This window comes from Oncorhynchus tshawytscha, linkage group LG06 (genome assembly GCF_018296145.1).
Source record: "Oncorhynchus tshawytscha isolate Ot180627B linkage group LG06, Otsh_v2.0, whole genome shotgun sequence".
Classification (NCBI taxonomy): domain Eukaryota; kingdom Metazoa; phylum Chordata; class Actinopteri; order Salmoniformes; family Salmonidae; genus Oncorhynchus; species Oncorhynchus tshawytscha.
Genome location: NC_056434.1, coordinates 66,069,051 through 66,086,078, shown reverse-complemented (window position 1 = coordinate 66,086,078; position 17,028 = coordinate 66,069,051). Strand labels below are relative to the sequence as shown.

The 17,028-nt window shown below is 42.1% G+C and overlaps 2 protein-coding genes across 3 annotated transcripts in view; one reads left to right on the top strand and one right to left on the bottom strand.

Annotated features, from left to right (window-relative positions):
• Positions 1-7,778: 7,778 nt before the first annotated feature.
• On the bottom strand, positions 7,779-15,534 carry aifm2 (apoptosis inducing factor mitochondria associated 2). The gene is made up of 9 exons (XM_024424613.2): positions 15,383-15,534; positions 13,753-13,934; positions 13,533-13,648; positions 13,189-13,308; positions 10,335-10,427; positions 10,119-10,227; positions 9,662-9,814; positions 8,283-8,483; positions 7,779-8,161 (listed from the first exon to the last, which is right to left on the bottom strand). The coding sequence occupies exons 2-9, from the start codon at positions 13,922-13,924 to the stop codon at positions 8,010-8,012; spliced, it is 1,116 nt and encodes a 371-aa protein (XP_024280381.1). The 5' UTR covers positions 13,925-13,934; positions 15,383-15,534; the 3' UTR covers positions 7,779-8,009.
• A 7-nt stretch (positions 15,535-15,541) lies between these two features.
• Positions 15,542-17,028, top strand: part of LOC112252911 (ninein-like protein) — a 48,258-nt gene continuing 46,771 nt past the window's right edge. For both annotated transcript variants that reach the window (XM_024424607.1, XM_024424603.1), the window contains exon 1: positions 15,542-15,595. In XM_024424607.1, the coding sequence (XP_024280375.1) occupies positions 15,552-15,595 (44 nt within the window). In that variant the 5' untranslated portion in view covers positions 15,542-15,551. The remainder of the gene's footprint in view (positions 15,596-17,028) is intronic.

Here is a 17,028-nt window from a genome sequence, read left to right as displayed (position 1 = left end):
ATGTGTAACTCTATGTTGTTGTATGTGTCGAACTGCTATGCTTTATCTTGGCCAGGTCGCAGTTGCAAATGAGAACTTGTTCTCAACTAGCTTACCTGGTGAAATAAATTAAATTAAATAACTTTACCCGCTAGCAGCAGCGCAGTGTTCGCTGATGTCGTGCGAGAGCTCGGAGAGGAAGATGCAAATTCGGATGCAGAGCCTGATTCAGACTTTGCTCTTCCAGAGTCACAAAGATATCAGCACGTTACCTAATATAGAATGTGTGTTTAAAGTGATGATGCAGCTTTGTCGTAGGAAGCGCTGTCTGACAGGTGTGATCTTGTCAAGGGGCCAGATCAGATATTTTATTCCCTAAAAGTGGGGACCCAGTCCCTCCAATTGTGACAAATAAGAACAAGTTATGAACCTATCACACGGACATGGTTTGTGTATTCAAGAAGCTCTGATATCACTTTTGGAGAGAAACGTATTTGAGCAGTGCCAGTTTTCGTTACTGGAATCATTTCGGAACCAATTTGAAAGCACATGAGCGTTGTACTGAGCATTTACGAAACATGGACAGTTGGCGCCACCTTGCGGAAAGATTGGAAACAGGCACAACCGTTGACGCAATCAACTGGATTGGCGACGAGGTGGATCGCATCCTGACCAAGCCCCTGGGAAGAGGTGCTGGATTGGTTGCTCCGGTTGTTGCCTACTTCAAAATGTACTAGAGGGTGTGGTTTAAGTCCTTATTTCATCTCCTGTAGTTATTTTCACCTATCGGCACTTATTTACGTGTGTGTAGATGGATAACTCTGTTCAGTCAAGGTAGAGGGAGAGATGGAGGACTTCCAGCTGGATGGGGAGGTGCTCACATGCATTTCCATCCATCATGACCTAGGTCCATTATCCAGTGAAATGATGCATCAACTCATAACTGGGCTGGACAGTAAGTACACAGTTTCCAATGTATTTATTTTTCTCTCTCTCAAACGTTTGACACGGAGGGACAGCAATCCTCACTAATCATGGTGTGGCAGGTAGCCTAATGGTTAGTGTTGGGCCAGTAACCGAAAGGTTGCTAGATCGAATACCCGAGCTGACAAGGTCAAAATATGTCAAGGCACTGTTCCTAGGCCATCATTGTAAATAAGAATTTGTTCTTAACTGACTTGTCTAGTTAAATTTTTTTAAAGTATCTACGTTACAATTCCCACCAAGTGATTAACCTTATTGGCGCAATGCATAGGGTGTTTGCCTGTCACGCCAGTGACCCAGATTTTCGTATCCGTCCCTCCATTATTATTATTTTAGGACAAAACGTCTACTAAAATCATGGAAAAACAAGGACTTAATTATTGGCTAGTAAGGATAATAATTTTGGTATATTTGGAAATGTTTTGAAGGTTCAAGGTTTTACTGTTAACCTACAAAGCATTACATGGGCTTGCTCCTACCTATCTCTCTGATTTGGTCCTGCCGTACATACCTACATGTACGCTACGGTCACAAGACGCAGGCCTCCTAATTGTCCCTAGAATTTCTAAGCAAACAGCTGGAGGCAGGGCTTTCTCCTATAGAGCTCCATTTTTATGGAACGGTCTGCCTACCCATGTCAGAGACGCAAACTCGGTCTCAACCTTTAAGTCTTTACTGAAGACTCATCTCTTCAGTAGGTCATATGATTGAGTGTAGTCTGGCCCAGGAGTGGGAAGGTGAACGGAAAGGCTCTGGAGCAACGAACCGCCCTTGCTGTCTCTGCCTGGCCAGTTCCCCTCTTTCCACTGGGATTCTCTGCCTCTAACCCTATTACAGGGGCTGAGTCACTGGCTTACTGGGGCTCTCTCATGCCGTCCCTGGATGTGGGGTGCATCACCTGAGTGGGTTGATTCACTGATGTGGTCATCCTGTCTGGGTTGGCGCCCCCCCCTTGGGTTGTGCCATGGCGGAGACCTTTGTGGGCTATACTCAGCCTTGTCTCAGGATGGTAAGTTGGTGGTTGAAGATATCCCTCTAGTGGTGTGGGGGCTGTGCTTTGGCAAAGTGGGGGGGGGTTATATCCTTCCTGTTTGGCCCTGTCCGGAGGTGTCCTCGGATGGGGCCACAGTGTCTCCTGACCCCTCCTGTCTCAGCCTCCAGTATTTATGCTGCAGTAGTTTATGTGTCGGGGGGCTAGGGTCAGTTTGTTATATCTGGAGTACTTCTCCTGTCCTATTCGGTGTCCTGTGTGAATCTAATTGTGCGTTCTCTAATTCTCTCCTTCTCTCTTTCTCTCTCTCGGAGGACCTGAGCCCTAGGACCATGCCCCAGGACTACCTGACATGATGACTCCTTGCTGTCCCCAGTCCACCTGGCCGTGCTGCTGCTCCAGTTTCAACTGTTCTGCCTTATTATTATTCGACCATGCTGGTCATTTATGAACATTTGAACATCTTGGCCATGTTCTGTTATAATCTCCACCCGGCACAGCCAGAAGAGGACTGGCCACCCCACATAGCCTGGTTCCTCTCTAGGTTTCTTCCTAGGTTTTGGCCTTTCTAGGGAGTTTTTCCTAGCCACCGTGCTTCTACACCTGCATTGCTTGCTGTTTGGGGTTTTAGGCTGGGTTTCTGTACAGCACTTTGAGATATCAGCTGATGTACGAAGGGCTATATAAATACATTTGATTTGATTTTGATAAACAAGCAGGTATGAGTATAGACCTACGATAAATGTTTTGTCAGACTTGTAGTGGTGAAGAACTGTTTACGGAGATGTAATTTCGTAATGACATGTTTCTTTATGCGTGTTCAGGCGAGGCGTTGCAACATTCAATGGGCGAACTCTGTCGGTTTACGCTGGGTTCATAGCCAAAAGAAGTGTCCCAGCGGTCAAGAAAAATTACACTGCTGACGAAAGTAGACTCACCACCTGCGTGGTGCTGGGCGATATGGCCTAAACATCTTATCACTATTCTAAAATCATTAGATTTAAACACCAATTGTTACTTATAACAGTAAAATCACTCACCATGAGACTGCGTGGCTTTAATTTAATAAGCGTATGGGCGATTCACAACATACTGTATATCTAAATTGTAATGTTTTCTAATCTTTGTTGTACAACTAAATGGTAAAAATCGCTGCATTTCAAACAGTCAGCAATAATCTAATGAAATCAGGCCTTGTGAAATTATTCCTAGGCTAAATATAAGTCTTCCACAACCATAAGGGCAACTAATGATATTATTTTATCAAAATAGTGCAATCATTGATCTGGTTATCAAGTCGGTCTATGAAATTGCCCTTTGTTACAGATTTTTATTCAGAACCATGCATAATGCACATTCACTAATAAATGACTCACTTCTTGTAGGAGGCATTATAGAAAATGAACACAGGTTTCGTAAACAATCTCTCAAACACAAGCCCACATGCTAGTGAGTATTTCAAGTTTAGCCAACTTGGATCTATTTGTTAGCGAACAAGGCAGAATAGTTTAATTGTTATGAACACCCTTCTGTCCGTCTCCAACTATTTGAACAGCGTGCTAGCCTGTCCACTTTGTTCAGATGTTGAAATCAAGTGGCCTACCTTATTTCTCAGAATGAGAACTAGTTGCCAATTCCCTATAACAGTGTTTTATGCTTATTGCACATTTGTAAAATGCAGACTAGACAACTAGTAGAACAGTCTTTGGCTAAAATGCTACTAGCGGTACATGGTAGTACCCCAATGCTGCACGCAAACAAACTGAGCATTCTTTCACTAGCACACCAGGTTTTTTTACCTACAGTGCATTCGTAAAGTATTCAGACCGAAAGCTGTCCGCCCGGCCAAACTGAGCAATCAGAGGAGAAGGGCATTGGTCAGGGAGGTGACCAAGAACCCTATGGTCAATCTGTCAGAGATCCTCTGTGGAGATGGTTGTCCTTCTGGAAGGTTCTCCCATCTCTGCAGCATACCACCAATCAGGCCTGATTGGTAGAGTGGCCAGACAGAAGCCACTCCTCAGTAAAAGGCACGAGAGCCCATTTGGAGTTTTCCAAAAGGCACCTAAATACTCTCAGACCATGAGAAACCAGATTCTCTGGTCTGATGAAACCAAGATTGAACTCTGGAGGAAACCTGGAAGTGGAATGGAAGAAACTCAACCTGACAGAGCTTGAGAGGATCTGCAGAGAAGAATGGAAGAAACTCCCCAAGTACAGGTGTGCCAGGCTTGTAGCGTCATACCCAAGAAGACTCGAGGCTGTAATCGCTGACAAAGGCACATCAACAAAGTATGTTTAAAAGAAAATGGAGGTTGGAATAATACTGTGAAAATGCCCTTTTAGTGTAAGAGCTGCAGGGCCATGCAAAGACCTTTCAGGGGGCACTTTCATAATTCATATCTCAAAATACCAAAACGCCTCTAGCGAAAATAAGCATTTTTTAGCATATACAGTATATGCTAAATTATTTTTTTTCTAGTCTGACAACTCACAATAAATTATTCCACTGCTTGGTCGTTCGCTTCATACATTGAGAGCAATAGTAATGGCATCTTTTTGTAGGCACTATCTCCGCCATGGTTCGTTGGACAAAGCCTATGGGAAAATTGAGTTTTTGTAGGGTTTTTGGATAGACGCCAAACATAAGGTCTGTGGTAAACACAGGATATCTTGTTTAGTTCTATGAGAATCTTCATCAGCTAACATCACTTTGAATTTCAAAGCATTTATGTAATTTATATAGGCACTAAGCACATAATTCATAAATATCATGTTAACTATGAAGCCTGACTGGTATCTCATAGAACAAAACGTAAGATCTGAGCCTGTGTTAGACCTTATTTTCAGCGTTTATCCCAAAACTCTTCTTTCTCCATTAACTTTCCCCATGGGGATGGCTGAACAAACCACAGGTAACTAATTTCCAGGTTTAAGGACTACAAGCTCATGAGCTCTATTGGCATCTTTATTTGTAGTCAACTTTGTTCTGAGGTCACAGAGACGGATAAACCGTTCGTTTTTTTTATTTTTAGCAGAGATCTATGTAGAATGTGATGCGGGAGGGAAAAAAATCATCTCACGATGCACTCATTTACTTTGCTTATTGGAATAATGTAAATTGTTGGAATAATTTCTAATCCCCTTTATTTAAAAAATTGATTCTCGATACTTTCTTCCCCCCACTACCATCCCTACCCTAATTGGAGTAAACTAATGGATAAGCTTCAATGAGAGCTTCAAGTTCCTTGTTGTCCACATCACCAACGAACGATCATGGTTCAAACACACCAAGGCAGTTGTGAAGTGGGCACGACAATGCCTATTCCTCCTCAGGAGACTGAAAAGATTTGTCATGGGTCCTCAGATCCTCAAAATGTTCTACAGCTGCACCATCGAGAGCATCCTGACTGGTTGCATCACCACCTGGTGCTCGGCCTCTGACCGCAAGGCACTACAGGGAGTAGGGTGTACGGCCCAGTACATCACTGGGGCCAAGCTTCCTGCCATCCAGGACCTCTATACCAGGCGCTGTTAGAGGAAGGCCCTAAAAATTGCCAAAGACTCCAGCCACTCTAATCATATACTGTTCCTCTGCTACCGCACAGCAAGCTGTACCAAGTCTAGGTCCAAAAGGCTTCTTAACAGCTTTGACCCCCAAGTCATAAGACTCCTGAACAGCTAATCAAATGGCTACCCAGACTATTTGCATTGTTGAAAATAACTTTTGCCCATCTTATGACATTCTCCAAAGTCTAACAAACGCACTTCGCTGTTCTATGAGTGGTCTGAGGCAGGTGTTAGATTACGAACATTTTCAACATTAATAACAATGGTTTTGGGCAAAAGCACAGAGATTTAACTATGCTCCTATGAAGGTTAGCGAGCTTAGCCTTACTTAGCCTTAAGATGCTTTTTGGGAAACTGGGCCCTGATCAATAGGAGCAATGAACAAACAGGCTGAGGGTGGCAAACTTGACAACTTGTGGGCAGTGGGTTCAGAAACAATGACAAAAAAAATACCAAAAGGGCACTTTGGAGACTGGAAGGACAAAGGGAAATGTGCTCTGCATAGCTGTACCCCATCTGTGCACATGCCCAAAGAGCTTTTTGAAAAGACCGCTTGAAATTTCAACCGGTTTTGGTAGGATGGAGTTTTGGCTTACCTGGTGGCATCACCAGGTGGTAAATTAATGAATAAACCAATAAGAGTTCCAAACCTCTGCCAATAAGAGTTCGTTTTCCCCTCCCCCTCAGACCACACCCAGCAAAATTGTTCTTTGCCATGAAGCAATTTTGTTGACCATTTTAATTGAAAACAATCGCATGAAGGTACTTAATGGTTACCCAGAAATTATGAGATACAAACAGCTGCATTGGACCTTTCATTTTGAGCCTACACCAAATACTGTAGATTGAATGATATGTTAAACGGCAGTAATGGTTGCTTTGGTTGTCAACTGCCTTGAGGCTATTTTAATCCAGATGGTTGAAATACAGGGATCTCTAAAGTTGTCCCAGGTGAGGCAGGCAGCATGTGAGGGAGGGCTGACTGCGCAGGCGTTTTACCTAGTTGCTCTGGAACTCGCCCTTTCTCCAAAACATTTATTTACACAATGTTTTAAAAGGGCAACTGAAAGCAAAACCAACTTCTGGTTGAAAATGGCCTGTGGCATCAATATTAGTCAAACATTTATTCTAGAGCCAAAATTTACCAAAGTGTAAGAATAATTTTGGTTCTAAAGTAAGTATATTCCAAAACGGAGTTCTGCGAGATGTGTAACTGAGGTTGTCACGATTTACATGAGCGTTGGGTTACAATCATTCCCACTAAACATGGGATCGTAATGCCTGGGTAGAATTGTCATGCAGAGAAACAGCTGCGGTGACTTGCACTCTATGAAATCATAGCATCAAACAGCGAGATAGTCCAAGGTGCTGCATAATGGAGATTACTTGTTTAAGACAACACGTCACCAATGTTATGTTGAAACACTTGGACCATAAGCCCTTTATGGAGTGGTCACTTGCTGATGTGACTGATAGTGATCACTTGAGTCTAATGTTTTGGGCAAACATTAGAATTGAGATACTGTGCACTTGCATCAACTGCCACTTGTCATTATTCCACATTTCAAGAACTCATTAGCAGGTATCTTGTGTCCCACCGTGACCTGTTTTGTAGCATGAGTTGTTATAAAAACAGATGTAATGGATTCGCACAAAAAAAAAATGCATTGTGAAATTTGAGTGCGGACCATTTTGAGTGCCAAGCTTCTGGGAGTGCGTGATGGTTCTTTTGACTCACTATGAAACATTGCCAGGCAGACACACTCTGGTAATGGATTGTGAGAACGTTGTAAAAATAAAAACTACACCCAAGCATACGTCGCCAGTGACTTGCTAAGTTGATTCATTGACAAACAGATATAACTTACCTAGTTAGCGATTTTGGGCACTGAAAAAAAAAAAAAGTAGTGTCGCAGCTTATGCTTTATTTACATGGTTCAACTTCATCAGCAAGCTGTTAGCCTATGTTCTCAGAAACCAGTCCTGAGCGAAGCCAGCTGCAGCGGACTCAATACTGTCTGCAGTGCACCGACTTTTTTCATTCACATTTTTTTAAACTTGAAATGCTGGACCTAACACCTACGCTAGATGTACAGTAACTTTCAGGGTACGATAAAACAATCACACCCACATCGCACCACACCAAAGGCTCAAATCTTGTTTTTCATAATGAGCTGCAGAAAAACAAGCGGCGAGTTCAGCTCAGTTGCTCTTGAAATTGTATCAAATTACAGAAATATATTTAACCATAAAATTCAGATTTAAATATTTTTAATCAAGACATACATTAACATTCATTGGCAAAAATGGACATTGTACAAAGTTTGCATCACATTGCGTAGAAATATTTTACAAATATATGGTCTCATATCAACAGTCATGTCAGAACTCCAAAACTTCTGCAAGCTGTCACCTGAGTAAGGCACTCTCAAGGCAGTGCTGGCACACGCAGGTCTTCGCTCCACAATGTTTTGTATGGCACACATTAAGGAGCTTTCTGACCCATTTCCTTCCAGCTTTTCCACAGCAGTAGGTTCTTGCTCTTGACCTGGGTTACAAGGCAACGGGGAAGCCTCAGCCCATTGAACTGGCCCACTCCATCATTATGGCCCATGGCTAACAACATGGTCACACTCCCTGTCAGGAAGACATGTGGACATATACCCATGATAGAATGTTCTATAGTCAGAGATCAAGGTCAAAACTATAACATTGACAGAAGTAGGGTTTACAGGAGAGAGGAGACAGTCTCAATTACCTGGGTGATAAGATTCCAGGTGCTTCCCCATCAGACTGTTGGTGATGTTGGCAACAGCAACCCCAGCGTGGAGACCTGCATGGTACGCCATCTTAGGCTCGTTAACATTAGCACAGTCCCCAACAGCGTACACATTGTCATAGCCCTCCACCTGCAGGTGCACATTCACTTTCAGGGACCCATTCTCTGCTAGGCATCCATCTGAAATATAAACAGAGAAACTTAGTAAATGCATGTCGATAGTGTTTAGACTACTGTACATTGTGTACTAACATGCTGACCACACCGCTCGCGTTGTGTGCATAGCCAGGCGCTAAAATAGAGATCTCTTCTATTTGTGACTCACTGCAAGTCCCGCCTCTCCCATCTCCAAAATTGTTTTTTTATGAGCATATACCCATGGGTGATTGAAAGATGAACCGAGGTCCACACTCCAGTCGGTAGTGGTAATGTAGCTTAAAGTTGGTTGCCAACCGTCATATCAAGTCAAAAGAAGAAGCCTGAAGGAGGAGAAATTACAATATATACATTTTTTTACCCTTTTATCTGTGGATTAATTGTCAGAGTAGAGTATCTTGTGCATTTCAGGTAAAATAACAATCCAATGTTTATATCCCAGGACAAATTATCTAGCAACAGCAAGCTAGCTAGCTTCCCAGCTAGCTAAATTGCCATAAATGTTTATTGCTTTTCAACCTGTCCCCAAATTAATATAGTTGGTTCAGAGTTGATTTGGTATTTCAACCTGCGTGTCCTGATCGCTTCTGGTGTGGGGACAAAAATCAACATGCGTGCGATGGAGCATGCGGTCTGGTCACCTTCCTAATATTGAGTTCTGTAAAGTTGGTTAGATTTCCTTTGGGTATTGGACCATTCTTGATACACTCAACAGTTTGTGTTAAAAAAAAACAGCAGCATTGCTGGCACCTACTACCATACCCTGTTGAATGGCACTTAAATCTGGTCTTGCCCAATCACCCTCTGAATGGCACACACATCCATGTCTAAATTGTCTCAAGGCTTAAAAATCCTTCTTTAACCTGTCTCCTCCCCTTCATCTACACTGATTGAAGTGGATTTAATAAGTCATCAATAAGGGAATTTTTCTTTCACCTGGTCAGTCGATGTCATGGAAAGAGCAGATGTGGAATTTAATATGCAAGTTCATCATATGAGGTTTCTCTAACCAGTCATCTTTCACAGGAATTAGGTGATTAATTTAAACTTTTTATAAATCCAGCAAAACTGTTAAACAGATTTTGAACTCTCCTGTAGTAGTTTTTTCAACAGCACTTTGAGCAGTACTTCTTGTATTTCTGGGCTGCCTTGGACTCAGATGGCATAATCCCTCCACCTAGTGGACAAGACAGACAACTCACTCAGGGTGGAGCTATAGGCATCAGAGTTAATCTTCATGCCTGTGCAGCAGATGACGAGGTCTGCAGTGATCTCTGTATCCTTGTCTGTCATGATAACCATGTTCTTGTTGGTCACATTGAGCTCCAGTAGAGACAGGTTAGAAACTTTCTGCCCTAGAGTCAGATGAAAAGGTGAGGCCACAGTGTGAAAGTTAATTACATAACAGCAGGTGAATTGCACTGAGATAATAATTATACTAAGTGTTTAGCATGAAACAGATGATCAAAGAAAAGTACTCTAGGCATTTACTGTTTGTGTCAGTCACAACAGATATCTTAATTCAACATCTAATGATAAGGAAGGAAGGCAATCACCTTCTGCACACACATGAGCTCTCTTGGACATTCTCTGTCTGCTGAACATGCCATAATCAAAACTGCATTTTCACTGACTGGTGATGCTGACATAACCTCTTACCCAGTAGCAGCTCCACCCCTTTCTCCAGCAGCACCTCCTTAGCCTGTTGCCTGACACTGGGCAGCAGCTCTGGGTCGGCTAGGCCAACACGGGAATGGATCAGAATCACCTGGAAACATGGAGGCGTTTGAGAATGGAGGGCAAGCTCCATTAGTTGTGCTCCAACCACAAGTCTCTAAGAGGTGTGAATAACAAAGGGATGTAGGATATTATTACCTTCTTGTCTGGATATTCTGTTTTGATCTCTGCAGCCATCTCTACACCAGTGGATCCACCACCTACCACAAGAACCGAACCTGCGGCCTGGACCTGACCAACAGCAGGGAGAAAACAAACCTGTCATTTACTAATATTTTCATAACACATGAACGTGGGTACAACAATTATCAAATGTATTACAAGATACACTGAACAAAAATATAAATGCAACATGTAAAGGGTTGGTCCGATGTTTCATGAGCTGACAAAAAGATCCCTGAAATTTCACACAAAATGCTTATTTCTCTCATTTTGTGCACAAATGTGTTTATATTCCCTTTAGCGAGCATTTCTCCTTTGCCAAGATAAACCATCCATCGGACAGGTGTGGCATATTAAGAAGCTGATTAAACAGCATGATTACACAGGTGCACCTTGTGCAGTTGTCACAATGCACCAGATGTTTCAAAGTTGAGGAAGCACGCAATTGGCATGCTGACTCTAGTAATGTCCAGGAGCCATTGCCAGAGAATTGAATGTTAATTTCTCTACTATAAACCACCAACTAGGGCTGTGCGATATTTCCTAAATTTCCTTTTTTTCTACTGATGGGAGATTCACAATATACAGTACCAATCATAGAGTACCAGTTTTCTACATTGTAGGCTCAATCTGACATGACACTCCAGCATGACAATGCCACCAGCAATTCTGTGAGTGATTTCCACAGGAATGTCAGTGTTCTGCCATGACCAGCAAAGAGCCCGGATCTCAATCCCATTGAGCACATCTGGGACCTGTTGGATCAGAGTGTGAGGGCTAGGGCCATTCCCCCCCCAGAAATGTCCAGGAACTTGCAGGTGCCTTGGTGGAAGAGTGGGGTAACATCTCACAGCAAGAACTGGAAAATCTTGTGCAGTCTATGAGGAGATGCACTGCAGTACTTAATGCAGATACTGTCTGTTATTTTGACCCCCCCCTTGTTTGTTCAGGGACACATTCCATTTATGTTAGTCACGTTTATGGAACTTGTTCAGTTTGTGTCAGTTGTTGAATCTTATGTTCATACAAATATTTATACATGTTAATTTTGCTGAAAATAAACGCAGTTGACAGTGAGAGGACGTTTCTTTTTTGTTGAGTTTATAATTGTGTTCATGCTTATTTATAAAACAGACTAGGCAGCTAGTATAAGAGTATTTGGCTCAAATGCCGCTAGTGGTACCCCAATGCCACACGCGGCAAACTGAGTGTTAATTTTCCCGAATCAATGTTCATTGATACTCTCGTTTTAGTGGTGTCTGCTCACAATCTGAGTAGTAGAGATATAAAAAGGGTATTGTTAGAAAAGTGAACTTCTCTACTACTGAAGCAATAAGGCACAAGGGGGTGTGGTATATGGCCAATATACTACGGGTAAGGGCTGTTCTTATGCACAACGCAACACTGACTGCCTGGACACAGCCCTTAGCCATGGCATATTGTCCATATATCCCAAACCCCAGAGGTGCCTTATGGCTATTATAAACTGGCTACCAACGTAATTAGAGCAGTAAAAATAAATGTTTTGTCATACCCGTGGTATACGGTCTGATATACCATGGCTATCAGCCAATTATAATTCAGTGCTCGAACCACCAAGTATTTAAATAAAATAATGTCTCAATGTGTTTGTCCATATGACAGATTATGTTGGACCAAACCTCACAAACAGCAAGTTGAAACCTCTGTCAGTGAGGAAGATGTGATCTCTCAACTTTGTTGGCGTAAGAGGTAGAGGCTTGGTATGTGTAAACTATAGAGAAAGAGGCGAAGCGAGAGGTTTCAGTCGCTAAAATCTGTCCAAATAAAGTCCAATGGATTTCTATGGGCTTATTTTGGACCTAAGCTTGTCGCCTGCCTTCACGCCTTTGGGACGACACCCCCATTGTTAGGGTGGAGACGTGCATCTCTTCATTAGAGGTAGCCTAGTGGTTAGGGCATTGGACTAGTAACTGAAAGGTTGCTAGATCAAATCCCAGAGATGACAAGGTACAAAACTGTCATTCTGCCCCTGAACAAGGCAGTTAACCCACTGTTCCTAGGCAGTCATTGTAAATAAGAATTTGTTCTTAACTGACTTGCCTAACTAAATAAAGGTAAAATAAATATACACATCTCTGGTGTAAATGTGGAGGTGCACAACACAAAAGAGCGAAAGAGACATGAGAATAAGCAGACGTAAACGCTCATAAAAACAAAAATAAATAACCTAGATTCGTGCAATACAGGCATTTGGAATATCGAGCAAAAACATGAATTCAAATTATTTTGATATGTCGCCCAGCCCTACCTCTGTCATTTTAGACAATTTGCCAGTACATCCAACTGGCCTCACAACCACACACGAAGTATAACCACACCAGCTAAGGACCTCCACATCCGGCTTCTTCACCTGCAGGGTCGTCTGAGACCAGCCACCCGGACAGCTGATGAAACTGTGGGTTTGCAGAACGAAGAATTTCTGCACAATAATATAAGGATCTGTACACAATTCCTGGAAGCTGAAAATGACCCAGTTCTTTCATGGCCTTCATACTCAGGCATGTCACCCATTGAGCATGTTTGGGATGTTTTTCTGATCCACACCTCTACCTTTTTTTTGTAAGGTACCTGTGACCAACAGATCTGTATTCCCAGTCATGTGAAATCCATAGATTAGGGCCTGATGAATTCATTTACATTGACTGATTTCCTTATATGAACTGGAACTCTAAAATAATTTAAAATATGTTGCATTTTGCATTTATATTTTGTTCAGTGCAGATCAAACATGAACATTAAGTCTGCACCAACAAACCAGCCCTGGGAATGCAATTCCATGAAAATGTACCTCCTTCACAATGTCCTCATACTTCTGGATGGCTGTCTGATAGGAGGCCACCATGTTGTACTTCCCCGGGAAAGGGCCGTCTGTGCCAGTGCACAGTATAAGGTGTGAGTAATGAACTTCCTGTGGTGTAAGACATCAATGACACAGTCAAATTACAGGAACAAACTGTCACATCTCCAGCCTGTCAGAAGCGGTCTGCTTTGGACAGCACACTGCATATGCCTAAGTATGGAGAGTACACCAAGAACACAAAGCCAAGTTAATATTCAGCAGCTAGAACTGAACTGACTAGAGAAAGCGACATTACATAATAAACCCCAGCATGCCCATATAGCCTACTGTACCTTTCCTCCATCCAACGCTACAGTCTGTGACACTGGGTCAACCCACATGACTCGCCCCTGAAGGAAATTCTCTCCAAACGTCTTCAAATATGGGATGAAGGTCTGCTGGGCAAAGCCTGTGAGAAATTAACTAGAAATGTCAAAGGTTCTTTAAGTGGGAATTGTTAGATCAGCGTTTTTCCAGTGATGTTACAATTTCCAATGGGTCAAAGGTTCTCACCACTCTGAACAGAGGCACGGAGGGCAGCCACATTGTGATGAAAGGCGTCACGGAGGTCAATGAGGGTGAATGGTATCCCCCTGGATTTGAGCTGTTGTGCGGCGGCGGTGCCACCGAAACCCCCGCCAACCACCACAACATGAACATTGTCTACAGATACCTGGCTGCCCATTGTCTGTAGGCTATGACAATAGGGGTGAAATGGTAACGAAAACTTTAAAACATTTCTGGTGTGAACAAAATGTAAGATCACAAAATACTCCCTACAAGAGTCAAAGTACTCTCAGAAATAACAAATTACACACAAAAACATTAAGAACACCTTCATACTACTGAGTTGCACCACTCATACACAACCCAATACTCAAAGGCTTAAAAATCTCTAACCTGTCTCCTCCCCTTCATCTACACTGATTGAAGTGGATTTAACAAGTGACATCAATAAGGGATTATAGCCTTCACCTGGATTCAGTGTCAGTCAGTCAGTGTCATGGACCGAGCAGGTTTTCTTAATGTTTTGTACATTCAGCAAATATAGAGTGAAAATATTGAAAATAAAATATTGGCCTACACCAATAGGGCTGACAACAAAAAAACCTTTATAAATAAATGCAAATAGTAACACATTTATATGGATAAATCCATAACAATGAGCTATTGATGGCCGACTTTACCTGGCATAGAAAATTAGTTCTCGTCAGGACACCCTCGTCCAGAGGCGCTAGCCTAACACAGGCACTCCGTTTCGTTAGACCTGTTTTCTATTGATAGTTCTTTGTGTAATGTAATATATAATCATAACAATTATGCTAATGTATGATTTCGATACATGCCCGTCTCATCCCGAAAGATTCATTACTATGGGACAGATGGAGATCGAATTTGAATATTGAAACAAGGTTGCAAATGTCGGAGACACAAGGTTCATACAAATCTCTGCCGTTGAAAACAAAATGTTAGTCTGAGATAATGTCTAGATGCTTTTTAATTGTGGCGAACAAGTATATAAATTCACTGTCTGGGCTAATGAGACAGTGGATTGCGCAGTCAGATGGAACCGAGTAATTAGGCAATTTAAACGTCATATTTAGCTGGTGGTAATTTGTGCAATAGACACCGGATGACATGCAGTTTAAACCAATCAGCATTAGACCCACCCGTTATATACAAGACAACAATGACTTTGCAGTTTACACAGGAACATTTAATGACAGTCTTCATCTGCTACATTTACATCAGAATATTGTAACATTTCACACCTTGACATATTGTAGCGAGTCAGTGACCGGTTTAGCCATAACAGTTAAATTGCTTAACGTTACCTTTAACAGGCTATGACACAGAATTCGTTCGCAATTCAAGAACACGCTCTGTACCTTAAACCCTGTGCCTCGGAACCGTGGCAATATATATTTAGAATGAAATATTGATAACTCCCCGAGAAAAATAATTACAAAAATGTCCACTCCGAAATTATTAACCAAATGCCGTTATTCAGCGACTCTCTATCAAATCTAGTTGACATGAGCTACCCTAGTTTTTACTTATATAAAATACAATATCGGCACCACTCAAACTCAACTTTAATTTACATATTGAAACTATAATAACACGTAAAAAATTAACTTACCAAAATGTAGGCTACAACCGCTTCGTCGTCCTTACTTTCCAGCGTGGTTTCCCGTCTTCTCTCAGTGTTGCTAACGCCTCAGTAAGGAAAGTAGCTATTGGCTGTCCTAAAAGTCGCTACATGACGTCGTCGCCTAATTTGCATAATTGGCCATGTGCATGTAATTGTGATGAATGCTGTAGGAGAGAGGAATAACATCGTGGGAGACAAAAAGTGAGTTAAAAACACCTTAAATATATTTAGAACTACAAATGAACAAATTCACTTTCTTCTGTCATTCCTGTTTTTTTTAATGTCACAATTCCAACCCTCCACCGAGACACACTGGTGGAGTTACTTAGTTTATTATTTTATTTTTTATTATTTTAGTTTAGTTTTCTTAATTTGGTTTGGTTTTTAACCTTATGGTCCACTTAGGAGCCTACAACAAGTCACAGTAAAACATTTAAAAAATGTATCCAATCTACATTAACAATCTAAATGGACCAAAAAGAGACATTAGAAAAAATTACGGTAATTAGTCTGGCCCTAATTCAGGTTAATTGTTTTTTTCCCCCAGACCCCCCTCTACACACACATAGGCTGTGCTGACTCACAGATAGAGTGGGTCATCGTCATTTTGGTCAAGGGTCTCTATGGCAGGTTCACCAACTGAGGGAGCTGACTTAAAAGAGTAAGCAGTTGATGTGCCAAAAAAGCTGCAACACATTATCAGGCAGCTGGTGCTCATAACAAGCCTCACCAGACAGCTTCAGTCCATATCGATGTACAGCATGGAGTTAAGGGTCTGCAAGGACATCCGATTTCTAAGTTTGCTTTTTACCACTCATCTGGATGAATACTCTCTCGACTTCAGCATTCGAGTGTGGCAAGGACAACACAGACACAGAAGCCATGGCAAGTTATTGAAACGGGTTGATATCAGCTGCATCCCTGAACTTCCAAATCTCACTCCAGAAGCCCAGTGTGTTTTTTGTCTCATTCCGTTTACTAAGATGGATGGCACGCCATTGCTGGACAATCTTGTCTATCTTTGCAGGGGAGTAGCCAAGGAGCTTTACTATTTTTTTTCTTCTCCAGGGCTCTTATTGTGCTTTAGAGTTTCCTCCACACTGAAAACTGGCATGTATTGTAATGCTTCGATGTTGTCCGGCAGTCTCACCCTCAACTCATTAGTGAGGGAGATGGTGAAGGCTACACACCGCTTTCGGACATTGTTTTATTCCTCGGGCGCTAGGTGGAGCTCAGCTGCCTTTGACTCAAAAAGGTAACCAATGTACGGTTTGGGACTGATGTATCCATCTATTGGCCCTTTGAGTACATCAACATTTGCCAGTGGATTCAGCACCCTGCTGCTCATAGACTTGATCAGGCTAACCAAGCTGTCAAGTTGCTTAAGAGGATCTACTTGCTCTCCCTCAAAAGCCTTGATGGCCAACTCTCTCACCCAGCACAGACTTCAAAAAAGTCAGATACATTATGTTTTGAGGATCACTGTACATGGAGTATACAACCTCAGCCATGTAGCAGTGTTCACTGGACGTGGTGACTGCGAAATGCAGCCTAAACTCCTCACTAAATATAGCAACAAAGTCACTAAATTGGTAACACTGCTCCATATAGCTGTCTACAGTTTTTTTTTCTCT